The 14,635-nt window shown below is 42.7% G+C and overlaps 1 protein-coding gene across 1 annotated transcript in view; it reads left to right on the top strand.

Annotated features, from left to right (window-relative positions):
* LOC145319422 (uncharacterized) overlaps positions 1–13,505 on the top strand; it is a 53,881-nt gene extending 40,376 nt beyond the window's left edge. Inside the window, exons 6-13 of the mRNA XM_080161554.1 lie at positions 6,885–6,990; positions 7,498–7,524; positions 7,931–8,028; positions 9,187–9,268; positions 11,431–11,521; positions 12,034–12,088; positions 12,696–12,783; positions 13,321–13,505. Coding sequence (XP_080017680.1) covers positions 6,885–6,990; positions 7,498–7,524; positions 7,931–8,028; positions 9,187–9,268; positions 11,431–11,521; positions 12,034–12,088; positions 12,696–12,783; positions 13,321–13,440 — 667 coding nt within the window. The 3' untranslated portion in view covers positions 13,441–13,505. The remainder of the gene's footprint in view (positions 1–6,884; positions 6,991–7,497; positions 7,525–7,930; positions 8,029–9,186; positions 9,269–11,430; positions 11,522–12,033; positions 12,089–12,695; positions 12,784–13,320) is intronic.
* Positions 13,506–14,635: the final 1,130 nt, after the last annotated feature.

Raw genomic sequence — 14,635 nt, 5'->3', positions numbered from 1 at the left:
TCTAAATCCCTAGTTTTTTTGTGAAGTGTATTTTTTCCTAATGAATAATGATTAATAAAGTAATACAAGAGAAATCTCATTAAATAAATGATTATTACTCCTATAATATTTATTCGTATAGAGAAAAATATGCTCTAATAATTATTTTGTAATACAAGGGCGTGCGGAAAGGTGGTCTAGAGGTCCATTAGAAAAAATTGTAGAGGATTTTCTTCGCCTTATGGGTCACCTTCGACCAATGGCAAACTTCTATCCTATAATAAAGTATGTTCTTTTTTTGTCTGACGCTACAGATATCAGAAATTGTAGGAACGAATTGGTTGTACTTTTCAAGGAAGATTTATAAATATCTTGAGAGGGTTTCAAGCTATTTCCCTTACCTCCACAGACCTTCACAATAGGCTAGGGGCGAACCAATATATGAAAATAAATAAAAAGACTATCTTTATTATTCTTAACTCTATTACTAGTGTGGTAAGACGGCAGCATACGGACGGGCATTACACAGAGTTGCTACGCAGCGGCTTATCAAACCAAGCCTTCTGCGCTAATCCTATTATCACCATTTCACCCCTGCCCGCTGAGACCCCACAGGCAGCGGTCAGATTGGACTGTCTAATAGGGGGAGGGACGCGGCCACCTTACAACCCCGCGCCCCAGGCAACTATCCTACCGGGAGGTGGTTACCTTCCCCTTTACTGCAGCTTACCCCACAGATGCCTACCGCCGCAGGGCTCCGCCCTTGTCTCCCCACACCCCCCTTCAACCTAACCTATTGTTATCATCTATTTTTGTATATATAGTAATAACCCTATTGTAAATGTATTCAGTTTTAAATATAACTTTGTAGTAATAAATACTGCTAGTTCTTTATTGGTAGAATTCTTTAAGGCTAGGGGCTCGTTGGATTCGAACTCGCGACGGTAAGCTGAAACGCTTCAACTTACCACATCTTGGTGTCAGCGTGTTTCAATCGAGCCCTGCTAAAACTAGCCAATTCTACCTCTGATTGGACCCTTTTGCAAGTAAGGGGACAGTCAGCCGCCAACTAAGAAGCCAACTGACCCGCGAGATGGCCTTTTTAGGTCGATTTTCCATCATTTTAACGCATTATGTAGGCCTCTGGCCTACGGCAAGCAGATTTAGCCTGCTAAAAGCGCCAGTTAATGGCGTTTTCCGTACCGTGTGGGAGCGGCGCTAGGTGCGCAACCACGGTAATCGGATAATTTAGCTCAGACGGCTACAGAACTGAGTCTAATTTGGCACGTGTAGCTGGGACAAGCCCCAGGACACCCAGGCCAAACCTACGAGACGGACAGCTGCGTAGCTGGTCTCCCTGAGAAGGCAATGTGTGGCTGCGAAGCTTCAGCACACAAGTAAGGCCTACCACTGCGAAGGATAGCAGAATTCGAGCCCAAGGAGCGGCAGGACGGGACATTCCCTGCCGTCACCTCTCAGGATTCGAACCCACGGCGCTGCAGGACGGGCCATTCCCTGCCGCCACCTCTCTGGATTCGAACCCGCGGCGCTGCAGGACAGGACATTCCCTGCTGCCGCCACTCCAGACACAACCCACCGGTGCTTGCAGGACGGACATTCCCTGCTGCCACCGCTTCCAGAATCACCCTTAGAGCTCCTAGTGATAACTACACATAAGTGTTTATAAATGTCAACCAAGTGATAATATATAAAATTGTTGACCCAGTTATTTGATAAGCTCTAGTGATTCGAAGCTCAAGTGTAAACCACCACCAAAGGTTTGCACCCACTATGGTAGGCGAGAGCACCATAGCTGCGGCCCGGCCGCCGCCGAAATTTCGCCCGACACCGGCAGAACGGAAGGCCCCCTTGTCCCATGGGCAGGACCTCCACTTCCCCTGCCATATCAGGGTGAGGTTCCCCACTCAGGACCCTGCCCAGCACGTACAGGTTGATGCCATGGTAGATTCTGGCAACCGTGTACCAGGGTCCGCTGTTATTTCCGAGTCCCTCATGCACGCAATGGGCGTGCAGAGGATGTTGATTCCAGACAACACCCAGATCCTGACCGCTAATGAGGAAGGGCAGCCCCTTCAGGTAATTGGAAAGTTATATGAATTATATATGGCAGTCTCACACACCTTATACTCCATCTGTACCACGTGACCGTGGTACGGAATCTCTCGCACCCCCTGAACTTAGGGGGGTACTTCCTCAAGGAGTTCGGAACTAGGCTCTGTTTCGACATGCAACCCCCCTGTCTGTGGGTGCGTGGGGAGTTTATCCCCCTCCGCAGCGTCCCTGCCAGGGGCCCCTGCCGGAGCAGCCGCGCGTAGTCGAGCGAGGGACACACTGGGTGGATACCGCGCTGAACGCCCACAGGGGGACCAACCTGCTAGCCATGGGAGTGCCCCCAGTGCCCCGGGTGCCTCTGGAGAACCTGCCAACGACGTTCCCCGAGATTTCCAGCCCTCCAGAGCCTATCTTCTCCGCCGATACCTTCATCAACGGCCAGCCGTGTCCACCTGGCCCCCTCTACCTGGGGCCCGACATTCTGGAGGTCTCAGACGAGCCTCCCCCTCGCATCCATTCCTTCCAAGAGCCTGCTGAATCCCCAGATATGCAGCAGCTGTGGGCGGATCTTGAGATGTAGGAGAACGAGTTTCTGCGCAAGGACCCCCTGCTCAAGAAGGAGGTCTGGACTCTGCTGTCGGAGTACAGGGACGTCTCTCCAACTCTACTCCAGGCTGCACCGACGTCGTAGAGCTACAGCTGCGCCTCAAGCCAGGGACCCAGCCGATCCGCCAGAAATTTCGTGATTTGAACCCCCGGCAGGAGGCTGAGTTGGAAAGCCAGCTGGATACCTGGCTGAAGGAAGGAGTCATAGAGCCCTTGGACTCGGCCTGGAGCAGCCCCCTGGTGCCCATCAAGAAGAAGGACGGGAGCACCCGTTGGGCGGTCGACTACCGGGCCCTCAACAAGTGCCTTGAGCTGGACAGCTACCCCCTGCCCAAGATCCAGCAGCTGGTAGAACGAGCCGGGGGACACCGCGTCTACAGTGCCTTAGACGCGGTGGCTGCGTACTACACCATCCGAGTGTCCGAGGATAGCCGGCCCTGCACAGCCTTCACCACCCCTAGGGGCTTGTACCAGTGGAAAAGGATGCCCTTTGGCCCAGCCACCGCACCTTCCGTCTACTCCAGGTTCATTGCCGGTCATACCTGGATGATGTCCTGTCCTTTCACAACGACACCTGGGCCCACCTGGCTAGGCTCCGGGAAGTCTTGGAAGCCCACCGCAGGGGAGGAATCCGCCTCAAGCCCTCCAAGACTAAGCTGTTCCGAGCCAAGGTAGACTATCTGGGCCACACCCTCAGCCGTGAGGGCATAGCCATGCAAGAGGATTACATTGACCGCATCCTCGACTGGCCAGCCCCCAGCACCCCCAAGGACCTGCTGGCGCTCCTGGGGTTCTTTGGCTACTACCGGCTGTTCATCCCGGAGTACGCCGACCTCACCTACAAGATGAATAGGCAGAAAACGGCCAGGACGCTGACATGGACAGCTGAGATGGAAGCCCAGCTGGTACAGCTCAAGGACAAGTTCCGCCAAGCCCCCATCCGTGCGCCACCCAGGTTTGACCTGCCAGCCGTGTTCCAGCTCACCACGGATTACAGCAGCCGGGCCATCTCTGCCATTCTAAGCCAGTGCCAGGACGGCAAGGAGAGGCTCATTGCCGCCGTGGGGCGCAAGACGACCGACCCCGAGACCCGCTACCCGTCCTGGAAGGGAGAGATGGCCGCCATCATGTATGAGATCCGGAAATTCCACGGGATCTTGTCCTACCGCAGCTTCCAGATCAACACTGATTCCTCGGCCTTGCTACAAATGAAGTCACTGAATGCATCCACAGGGATGGTAGCCCGCTGGCAGGAGGAGCTAGCGGCCCTAGACTTCACCGTCTGCCATCGTCCCGGCACCCAGAATACCAACGCTGACGCCCTCAGCCGCCGGGAGGATGACAACATGCCGGCCCCGTCCGCCGAAGAATTAGCAGAGCAGGCCGAGTATCTCCACCACCTTTGCCAGCTAGGGGAGCCTGCAGCTGGCAGACCCTCCACAGTACGGCTGGATCCAGCACGAGTCTTGGAAGCCCAGACCCAGGATCCCCTCCTGCTCCGTGTCCGCCAGCGGGTGGCTGACGGGAAGCCCCCAACTAAGGCTGAGCTCCGGGGCAAGGACCGAGACGAGCAGCAGTACGCCAGCCACTTCGCAGCACTTGGACTCGACAAGCATGGATGCCTCACCACCACTGACAAGACCCTGACAGGGGAGAGAACACGGTACCTGCTGCCTTCGGCCCTCCGGCAGGACGGGTTCTTTCTGGCCCATGGCGCCCCCATGGCTGGGCACCATGGAATGGACGCCACTATAGCTCGCGTCGCCATGCACTTCTGGTGGCCCAACATGTCCCGCGACGTCCGCCTGATGGTCCAGACCTGCCCTGAGTGAGTGTACAGAAGGTCACCAAGGAGAGGCTGAAGTTAGGGATACACGTGCCCTCCCAGCAGGGGTATCCACAGCAAGTCCTGTTCATTGATCTGGTGGGGCCCCTACCAGAGACGCCAGCCGGGAACCGTTACATCCTCACCTGTCAAGATGGGTTCAGCCGGTTTGTCAGCCTCTACGCCATCCCCAACAAGCGCACCCTCACGGTAGCCGAGGCACTACTGCACCGCCACCTAGCCACGTTCGGATGCCCCTTGAAGATTCACTCCGACAATGGGATGGAGTTCACTGGCCAGGTATTCAAGGAACTAGCCTCCAAGCTCAAGATTGGCCTGACACATCCACCGCCCTACAACCTGCAGTCCATCGGACGCTCAACACAGGCATGCGACTGTTCCTGGATAGAGACGATAACAACTGGGAGCCACACTTGCCTGCTATTGCCTTCACCTACAACACCAAGACCTGCAGGTCCACGGGCGTGACCCCCTTCCTGGCCTACTTTGGGAGGGAGGCCAAGCTCCCTGTGGACTTGGTGCTCCGGCTGCCGGACACTGAGTATGCGTCAGTCCCAGCCAACGTCCAGACCCTCCTGCAACAATACCACGCCGTGTATGACGCAATCCAGCAGCGAGAAGAAGGAACCATCCGAAGGAGCGCGGCAGCCTACGAAGGAACCGCCAAGTACGAAGTTGGAGACCTGGTCTGGTATCTGGCCCCCCGCCTGGTGCCAGGTAAAGCAGCCAAGATTACCAAGAGATGGACCGGCCCCTGAAGATAGTGAGACGGGCCACGGACGTCCACTACGTCATCAGCCCCGCCTCTCCGACAGCCAGGATCTCAGAAATCACCGCGCATGTTGGCCGACTGCGCAAATACACGGGAGATGTCACCGCCCAGCAGATTTCAACGGACATTCAGGACGACTTGGACGGCGACGAAGACGCCACTGAGCTGCCGGCCGGAGCCGCGGCGGTGCCATCCAGTGGACCAGGGCAGTTTCCCGTGTATCAGCCGGCGGCCGCAGCAACAGAAGCCCCACAGCCCAGCTGCCAGGATCGTGACCCGGTGGAGGAGAACCTGCAGCACCAACCCAGCGAGCCACAGCTGGCGCCGCCGTCCCCAGAACCACCCACGGATGCAGTTTGGAACCCCGACGCGGACATTGAGCCCCTACCTGCCAGCAGCGAGCCCCCAGGAGGAGAAGTTGCCACTGAGATGGAAGTCGCGGCCCCAGAGGGTGAAGCAGAAGCGATGTGCCCCCTCCAGATGACAGCCGTCCCCATCCGGGTGGGAGCTAAGAGGCCGAGTAACCTGGACAAGATGGGCGCCCCTATGGAGTTCTACGCGCCTTCTACCATCGTTGTCCCTCCCCTGGGAGCCTCTAGAGTGAGCCTAGGCCTCCGTGTCCAGCTACCAGCCAAGACAGAGATAGTCCTGCAGACAAGGCCTAACTTCCAACGCCGGGGCCTGGCCGTCCCCAACCCCCAGCTGGGAACCAACCGGGAGCTGACAATGCTGATATCCAACCACAGCCAGACCGAGCAACGAGTGTTCCGAGGAGCCTGTGTAGCCCGGGCTGTCCTACATCGAGCTGTGCCCCAGGGAGAAGCTGCCGTCCCCCATGGTTCAAGGCCTGGCGTCCCGGTGGTCCCGCAGCCCTTGAAGGGGAGGTTGTGGTAAGACGGCAGCATACGGACGGGCATTACACAGAGTTGCTACGCAGCGGCTTATCAAACCAAGCCTTCTGCGCTAATCCTATTATCACCATTTCACCCCTGCCCGCTGAGACCCCACAGGCAGCGGTCAGATTGGACTGTCTAATAGGGGGAGGGACGCGGCCACCTTACAACCCCGAGCCCCAGGCAACTATCCTACCGGGAGGTGGTTACCTTCCCCTTTACTGCAGCTTACCCCACAGATGCCTACCGCCGCAGGGCTCCGCCCTTGTCTCCCCACACCCCCCTTCAACCTAACCTATTGTTATCATCTATTTTTGTATATATAGTAATAACCCTATTGTAAATGTATTCAGTTTTAAATATAACTTTGTAGTAGTAAATACTGCTAGTTCTTTATTGGTAGAATTCTTTAAGGCTAGGGGCTCGTTGGATTCGAACTCGCGACGGTAAGCTGAAACGCTTCAACTTACCACACTAGAACTATCTATCTACCTATATTAAGGTTAAAATGGTGTAGCTTGTGGTTTCTAGCTCTACAATTCCTAATTCTATTACTAAAACAATTTATCTATTTTAAGGTTACAAGAGTGTATATTGTTGTTGCTATCTCTATAATTATTACCTATATTACTAGAACTATCTATCTTTAAGGATAAAATGGTGTAGCTTGTGGTTTCTAGCTCTAAAATTCTGAACTATATCTATATTTATTTAGGTTACAAGAGTGTAGATTGTTGTTGCTGGCTCTATTGTTTTTAACTCTGTTGCCAGCCCTGCCAGAACTCGCCATCAGAGACACCTTTGCAGATCCTCTAATAGGAAAATCAAATTTCTAAATAAAAGTTAAAAATCTGAAGACTCTAAAAAAGTGCATTTAAAATTCTATAGATATATTCAAATTATTGGATTTGACGTTTATTTTTTTCTGTGTTGATAATGGCTTTAAGAAAGTGTTCGAAAGGACACCTTTTTCTTGTGGGGTTGCCCTTTACTTCCCCTAAAATACCTCTTGAATGTTAGAATAAACTGGATAAAAATATTTGGGTATAGTCCTTTCCACGACATCCCTCCATAAGGAGCGATTCTTCGTATTTTTCACAGTAGCTTTTCTCCTATTTCTAGCCCCTGCGGGGGGCTCTAACCCTGCGGGGCCAAAAACCTAACCCTGTGGGTCAATCACCTAACACAATATAACCTAACCTAACCTAAAATAACCTATAAAAAACCATTTTAAAAATACGAAGAATCTCTCCTTAAGGAGGGATGTCGTGGAAAGGACTATACCCAAATATTTTGTTATAACAAAATTTGATTTATTGTTTAAAGGACAGCAGTATTGTATTATTTCTGCTCAGGTAAAATATATATCTTTAACAGTTCAGCTTTTAACATATCGGTAACAATCGAAACGAAAATACACACAAAAAACATTAGATAGGCTCTAAGGCCAAGAAATAAGAAAATATATAACTTTAAATTGTTTTATTGATTTTACCCTTGTCATTGGCATTTTTATTCTGAAATGCTTTTGGGTTGTTTTAGGCCATTTCCCTAAACTGCCCGCCCTCCCCTAGATCCTAAGAATATTAGAAGAATGAATAAAGGAAATGGAATAATACACGACACTGTTGTTGAAAATAGACTATTCAAAGGAAAAACACACAGCTCAATTTTAGGCTGTGAAAAGAAAGAAAAGAAAGATTTGTAGATTTCTAAAAAAATGAATGAAATGTGCCCTAAGATGATTTCTTAATATTTTAGGAAGGAGTTTATGGAGTTTATGTTGTTTTAAAATTTCTGGTCAGACATCTTCTGCCTTTGGTTCTTGTTCTCTTGTGTATGATTAGACCAAGAACTAGGTATAGTCTAAATCTTGCTATCTTATTTTCTATCTATCTTAAATTATATATCATCTACCCTTGTGTTTGATTAGACCAAGAACTAGGTATAGTCTAAAACTTGCTATCTTATTTTCTATCTATCTTAAATTATATATCATCTACCCTTGCGTTTGATTAGACCAAGAACTAGGTATAGTCAATATCTTGCTATCTTATTTTCTATCTATCTTAAATTATATGTCATCTACCCTTGTGTTTGATTAGAACAAGAACTAGGTATAGTCTATAACTTGCAATCTTATTTTCTATCTATCTTAAATTATATGTCATCTACCCTTGTGTTTGATTAGACCAAGAACTAGGTATAGTCTAAATCTTGCTATCTTATTTTCTATCTATCTTAAATTATATATCATCTACCCTTGTGTTTGATTAGACCAAGAACTAGGTATAGTCTAAATCTTGCTATCTTATTTTCTATCTATCTTAAATTATATATCATCTATCCTTGTGTTTGATTAGACCAAGAACTAGGTATAGTCTATAACTTGCTATCTTATTTTCTATTCTATCTATCTTAAATCATATATCATCTACCCTTGTGTTTGATTAGACCAAGAACTAGGTATAGTCTATAACTTGCTATCTTATTTTCTATCTATCTTAAATTATATATCATCTACCCTTGTGTTTGATTAGACCAAAAACTAGGTATATTTCCTATCTTGCTATCTTATTTTCTATCTATCTCAAATTATATGTCATCTACCCTTGTGTTTGATTAGACCAAGAACTAGGTATAGTCTATATCCTGCTATCTTATTTTCTATCTATCTAAGATTAGATATCATCTACCCTTGTGTTTGATTAGACCAAGAACTAGGTATTTTTCTTATCTTGCTATCTTATTTTCTATCTAGCTAATATTAGATAATATCCTAGGTAGATTTTTTATCTTATTTTCTATCTTTCTTATGCTACCATATGTAAATATCTACCTGTTTATCTATCTAGAGTTCTGTTAATCTATCCATCTCTAATTCTGTAAATATAGCCATCAATCTATCTATCCTATGTGTGGTTTCCCTTCACAGAATTACCCTTATTTAAAAGTAGAGGAAGGGGGGGTTAGTTTTATCGTGTACTTTGAGATAAAGCACCATCATATCTATCTAGGATTGCTAAGAGAGTCTCCTTGATCCTGGTAGGAGAACCAGCTGCCTGCGAATGTGGCCCATCCGGTGAAGAATTAAACAGGAAAAAATGCTCTTGGAATTTGGTGCTTGTTAGTTGGTCTGTTAATTGATCAGTAATGGACACCAATGCATATGGTAGTAAAACATATAGCTATGAAATTAAAGTATAACAGTATATTGTTCTTTATTAAACACCTAAATTTTTGTTAACTTTAACTGATTAGCTGTTTACTTACTTAATTGATTTTAAAAGGATTATTAAATAGTATTGGAGGTATTATTTAAGAAGGAAATAAACAAACATATAATCAAAGTAAAATACATGATAATTTTATCCCATGTTAAAAGTTTAAATGTTTTTATCTTGTCAATGCTGCGCAATTTCTGCACATAATATTTCTTGTTTACTAAATAAAATTCTTCAAGTACATAAATTATATATTTTTAGAGAAACAATTCTACACTATTATTCATCCTGTATGTCTAACACTATGTAACGCCTTTCAGTTTATACAAAAACTCTCGTCCCCCTCCCTCTTATTCTTAAAACAAGGATGACAACATCCATAAGTAGCGAAGCACAAAAAATTTAAGTTAAGTTAAAGTAAATTACATACTAAATGCAAATAACAATGGGAAAAAGATTGAAACTGTTAATGCAAACAAGTTTTTAAATTGGACCAAAATACCAAGGTATGGGGAAATATGTCAAACATATAAAAATAGCCAAAAACCTGCTAAATGGCAGTTTGACCGCCATTGTTTCTTTTCTTAAAACGCCATAAATTTAATTTTAATATCTTTAACTGAAAATTTTTTGAAAATTGGACCATAAACACCAAAGATATGGGTAAAAATGTGAAAAATATAAAAATAGCCAAAAACCTGCAAAAAGGCAGTCTGACTGTCATTGTTGTTTTCTTTAAACGACAGGAAATTTAATTTTGATATCTTTAACAAAAAAAATTTTGAAAATCGGACCATAAACACCAAAGATATGGGGGGAATGTGAAAAATATAAAAATAGCCAAAAACCTGCAAAAAGGCAGTTTGACCGTCATTGTTGTTTTCTTCAAATGACGGGATGAATTTAATTTTGATATCTTTAACTGAAAAATTTTGAAAATCGGACCATAAACACCAAAGATATGGGGAAAGTTTGGAAAATATAAAAAATAGCCTAAAACCTGCTAAAAAGCAGTCCGACCGCCATTGGTGTTATAGTTAAATGTGCTCCTTAATGATGGGAATGTTGTCAAAAAATTTCAGCTCTCTATCTTGTATAGGAGCCGAGAAAATCACGTTTCCCCCAATTCATTTATCATGGACGGACGGACGAATAGACGGACAAACGGACGGACATTGTGAATTATAGAGTAGCTTCGCTACTAAAAAAAAATTTCATTTGTATTTTAAACTATGATCTTCTTCTTTGCTATTGGAATATATCATTCTCGTATTTTTATCCTCCAAACAAATACTAAAATCACAATGCAAATACACCTTCTATCGTCATCAGTAAAATATCCCAATATCAAATTATTTTGAGGTTAGTTTTCTCCAATTAAATACAGCCAACATTCATTATTTCATGTTAAAAAATATAGAAAGACTAGATGATTAATTCATCAATTGATCCAATGGGAACACAGTTGTGTGACAATCCGAGCACATTATTGGTTAATAAGTGTGATCATTCTAGTTTTACCTACGTAACAATTTAGCTGTTAATAAAATAGTTGGGTTGTTAAAATTTTTTTTGTAAGATTAACGAACTAAGGTAATAATTATATTTTCTAAATATTAACAAATGATTTTACAAATTTGAGATATTTATAATATGTACTTATTTTTTTTGTCATAAAATTTGATATCTTTCATTTAATTTTTTATATATGCAAAGAAACTGTAAAAAGTTATTTGATTTGAAGCTGGTTAAAAGTGACCCGTAAAAAGGGACACATTAGAAAAATAAACTTTAGACAAAAGTATCCTGATTTACGTAATATTTCCTTTTAATATGACGTCATTTGGAATAGTTAGGCTAAACGTTGTAACATTTGTCCACTCAAAAGAATACTTTACCTTTTTTCCTCCCGTAGAATAGAAATAAACAACTTCTGTGACAAAGGTTCACTTTATTGGTTCAGCGGTTAGCATGATCTTTCTGTTAAAACAGATAGACAGCTAACTAACGAGTCTAAAGAGTATTTTGATACCCAGGCCACACGAATGCCCGAAAATGCAGAATGTTCGTTGTACTCCTGACTTGATCAAGGGGACCAATGGAAAGTCAAGTATCCCAGCACTTCTAGGTATGGTACCTTCTTTCTTATAATACTAGCGGTTTCGTCCCTAGCCTTTAGGGGTTTTGCCCCAAGATATTTGTTCAACTTATTTTTTTATATTTTAGAATTAAAAGAAAAATTTATTTTTGGGGGGGGGGGAGGATTTTTTTGGTTGGGGAGGTGTAGTCGACCCCACTATTTTAATTTTAGTTTTAAAAAGATTTTTTTTGGGGGGGGATATTTTTCATTTATTAGGGGGGTTCTGGTTGTCCCCGCCCCCCCCCCCCCCCATAAAATAGTTATAAACCTTCCCGGGACCCATATGAAGTTACCCTGTAAAGGAGAACCCGATCGGTTCAGCGGTTAGCGAGATCCTTCGGTACAAACAAATAAACAGACATCGTTCTACTTGATTATAAAAATTTCAACCAATTAAATTTGATTTCTTGTAATTTGTATGACCCCAAGAACCTCTCAAACAGTATCTCCAAAAATTCAGGGTCCTCTCAAACTAAAGTACACCTTATTTTTGTTTGTAGAAGACCCAGTGAGAAGGAAATATAAAATCTATTTGGCAGTTGCTTTTATTATAAGGTGAGCAAAAAATAAGATATAAAAATCCTATCAAACTAAACTATAATTAAAGATTTTTAACAGGTTTCCAAAATGTACCATTGTTGAAAAATCAATAAAAATGAAGAAAATAATAAATTTTAACTGGCGAAACTGGTAAAAAGTTTAGGCAATGTAATTACTAATTATGTGAACCTCTTAAAACTTTTTAAAAAGTGTATTATGGAAGCTTATTCTAGTCAAGGTCAGGTATAAAAGAAAAGGTTGTGTCCTCTCAAATTTAGAGTACAGGTAGTTTTAGTGTTTGTTGCATCTTGGGAGCAACTCTGTAAAAGTGTCTGACTCTGATTATGACGTAAAAAATTAGCCTATGAGAGGCCACTAGAAATTTTAAAATTGGTAAATTACAGTGCAGTGTATACTGGCCTCTCATTGGCTATTTTTTTACGTCATAATCAGAGTCAGACACTTTTACTAGGTTCCTTGGGAGAAGGTTCCGAATTATTAAGATCTTCCGCTATAGCCATAATTATGTTTAATTAGGGAGGGGGTGGTGGGGTCTCTTAGATTTACATGGATATTTTATAACCCAACACAAAATAAAGTAAACCAAAATATTTCCATTTAGCTGCAGCCTGTATCTTCTGGTGGATACCATATTCCAGATCCAATCAGCTGTCAACAGAGCCTGGATTCTTAATGATGTTGTTTCCCAGGTAAATTATTTTATTACAACTATTAGATTTTGTCCGTAGGTCCGTCAACACGGCGTGTAGGTAAATATCGTAATTTTAGGTATATTGGAAATATGCTTTCAACTTTAAAACTTAAAGTAGGCACCTGTAAAGATAAAGTATAGATGAGACAAGGCTGACCATAATACCAAGCTGACCTTGTTTTTAATTTCAGAAAAAAATAATCACATCTAACCATGAAAGCAACCTTACATTGTTTTAATTTTATGAATAGTTGGCCACTTCTAATCATGAGACATTCAACCATGAGACTAGGCTGACAACGATTTTAATTTCAGGAAGAGTTAATCACATCTATCCGTGAAACCAACCTGACCTTTATTTTAATTTTATGAATAGTTGGCCACTTCTAATCATGAGACTAGGCTGACCTTAATTTTAATTTCAGAAAGATTTGACCACATCTAACCATGAAACCAACCTGGCCTTAATTCTTATTTCGGTAATAGTTGACCACTTTTAACCATGAGACCAGACTAACTTTTTGTTTAATTTCAGGAAGAGTTGACCACATCTAACCATGAAACCAACCTGGCAACAGCTGTTCATTTCTTCACATTTGCCCAGCAGATAATCAGCCCGGTCATTTTCCTATACTCTGAATTCTATGTTAAATAAGCTTTTTTTTAAAGGGAAGTTCATTTTCTTAAGTTTTTATATTTTGTAACCAGAACAATTTTGTACGTAGGGGGCAAACTATCGATATTTTTTTTCCTAAAATTTCTATACTGTTTTGTCGTTTATAGACAAACATATGAATTAAAGGTTAGCTGCGCTACTTATAATGAATTACGGTGCTATTAAATATTATTCTTTATGATGATTTGTTTTTGTTAATTTCTGTCTTTTTTGGTGTGATTTAAAGATTAAACTTTTAGTGAAAATAAAATGAAATAGTACTTCCTAACAAAAACTTAATAGTGACGTATGAAAACAACATTTCTTATTTAAAATTAACCTTATACAGTTAAACAGACGAATAGATTGTTGAGTATAGATATACATGTTTTTTAAAGATCTTGCTTGAGTATTAATTTATAAAAAAAAACAAGGATGACAACATCCATAAAAGCGAAGCACTGAAACGGTAGGACAAACGGACATTAACACTTGTATAGTGTCTGAACTGAATAAGCAGAATATAAAAGTATAATAATCGAAGCAAAATTGTAAGTAAATTTGTTGAAAAACTGCTTGATACAGGATAATGTTTATGAACATACTTACATTCTTGGGACTTGATTATAGAGTTACTTCGCTTATGATATTGTTCTTTGTTGTCCCAGGAATCAATATACCAAAAATTAGATCAAACGGATATTTAGATCACACAAAAATTTGTTGTTAAAAAAGTAGAAAAATTAACATGTTTAAAATGGACGTACGGACATTCTGGTAATGATTTTAGAGTTGCTACGCTTTCTAAATCGTACCTAACTACTAGAGGAATCATCATGCAAAGTTCGAAATCGATAGGACAATTTTAACATGCCTAAATTAACGAAAAAAGCTATCCGTTACGGACGGACGGACCGACCCTAATTATAGAAAAGCTTCGCTTTTAAAAAGGTTATATTTAAAAATGAAATGAGGGAAAACCACTTTTTTAGTCCTAGTTACCTCTTCATTGTTCCTATTACGTAAATTTATTGTGCTTTTCAAACACAGTGATCTATTCGATTATCTAACTATCACACTTCAATGTTTTACATTTGTTAGCCTAACTACTATAGTATATTTTATAACAAAATATTTTTGTAAATACAACAAATTCATGTAATTTTTTTTATACCTTTCTGATAATTAAAAACCA

This window comes from Acartia tonsa, chromosome 5 (assembly GCF_053477335.1).
Source record: "Acartia tonsa isolate MP-2025a chromosome 5, ASM5347733v1, whole genome shotgun sequence".
Classification (NCBI taxonomy): domain Eukaryota; kingdom Metazoa; phylum Arthropoda; class Copepoda; order Calanoida; family Acartiidae; genus Acartia; species Acartia tonsa.
Note: the sequence above shows the minus strand (reverse complement) of the source record. Positions and strands in the feature narration are given on the sequence as shown.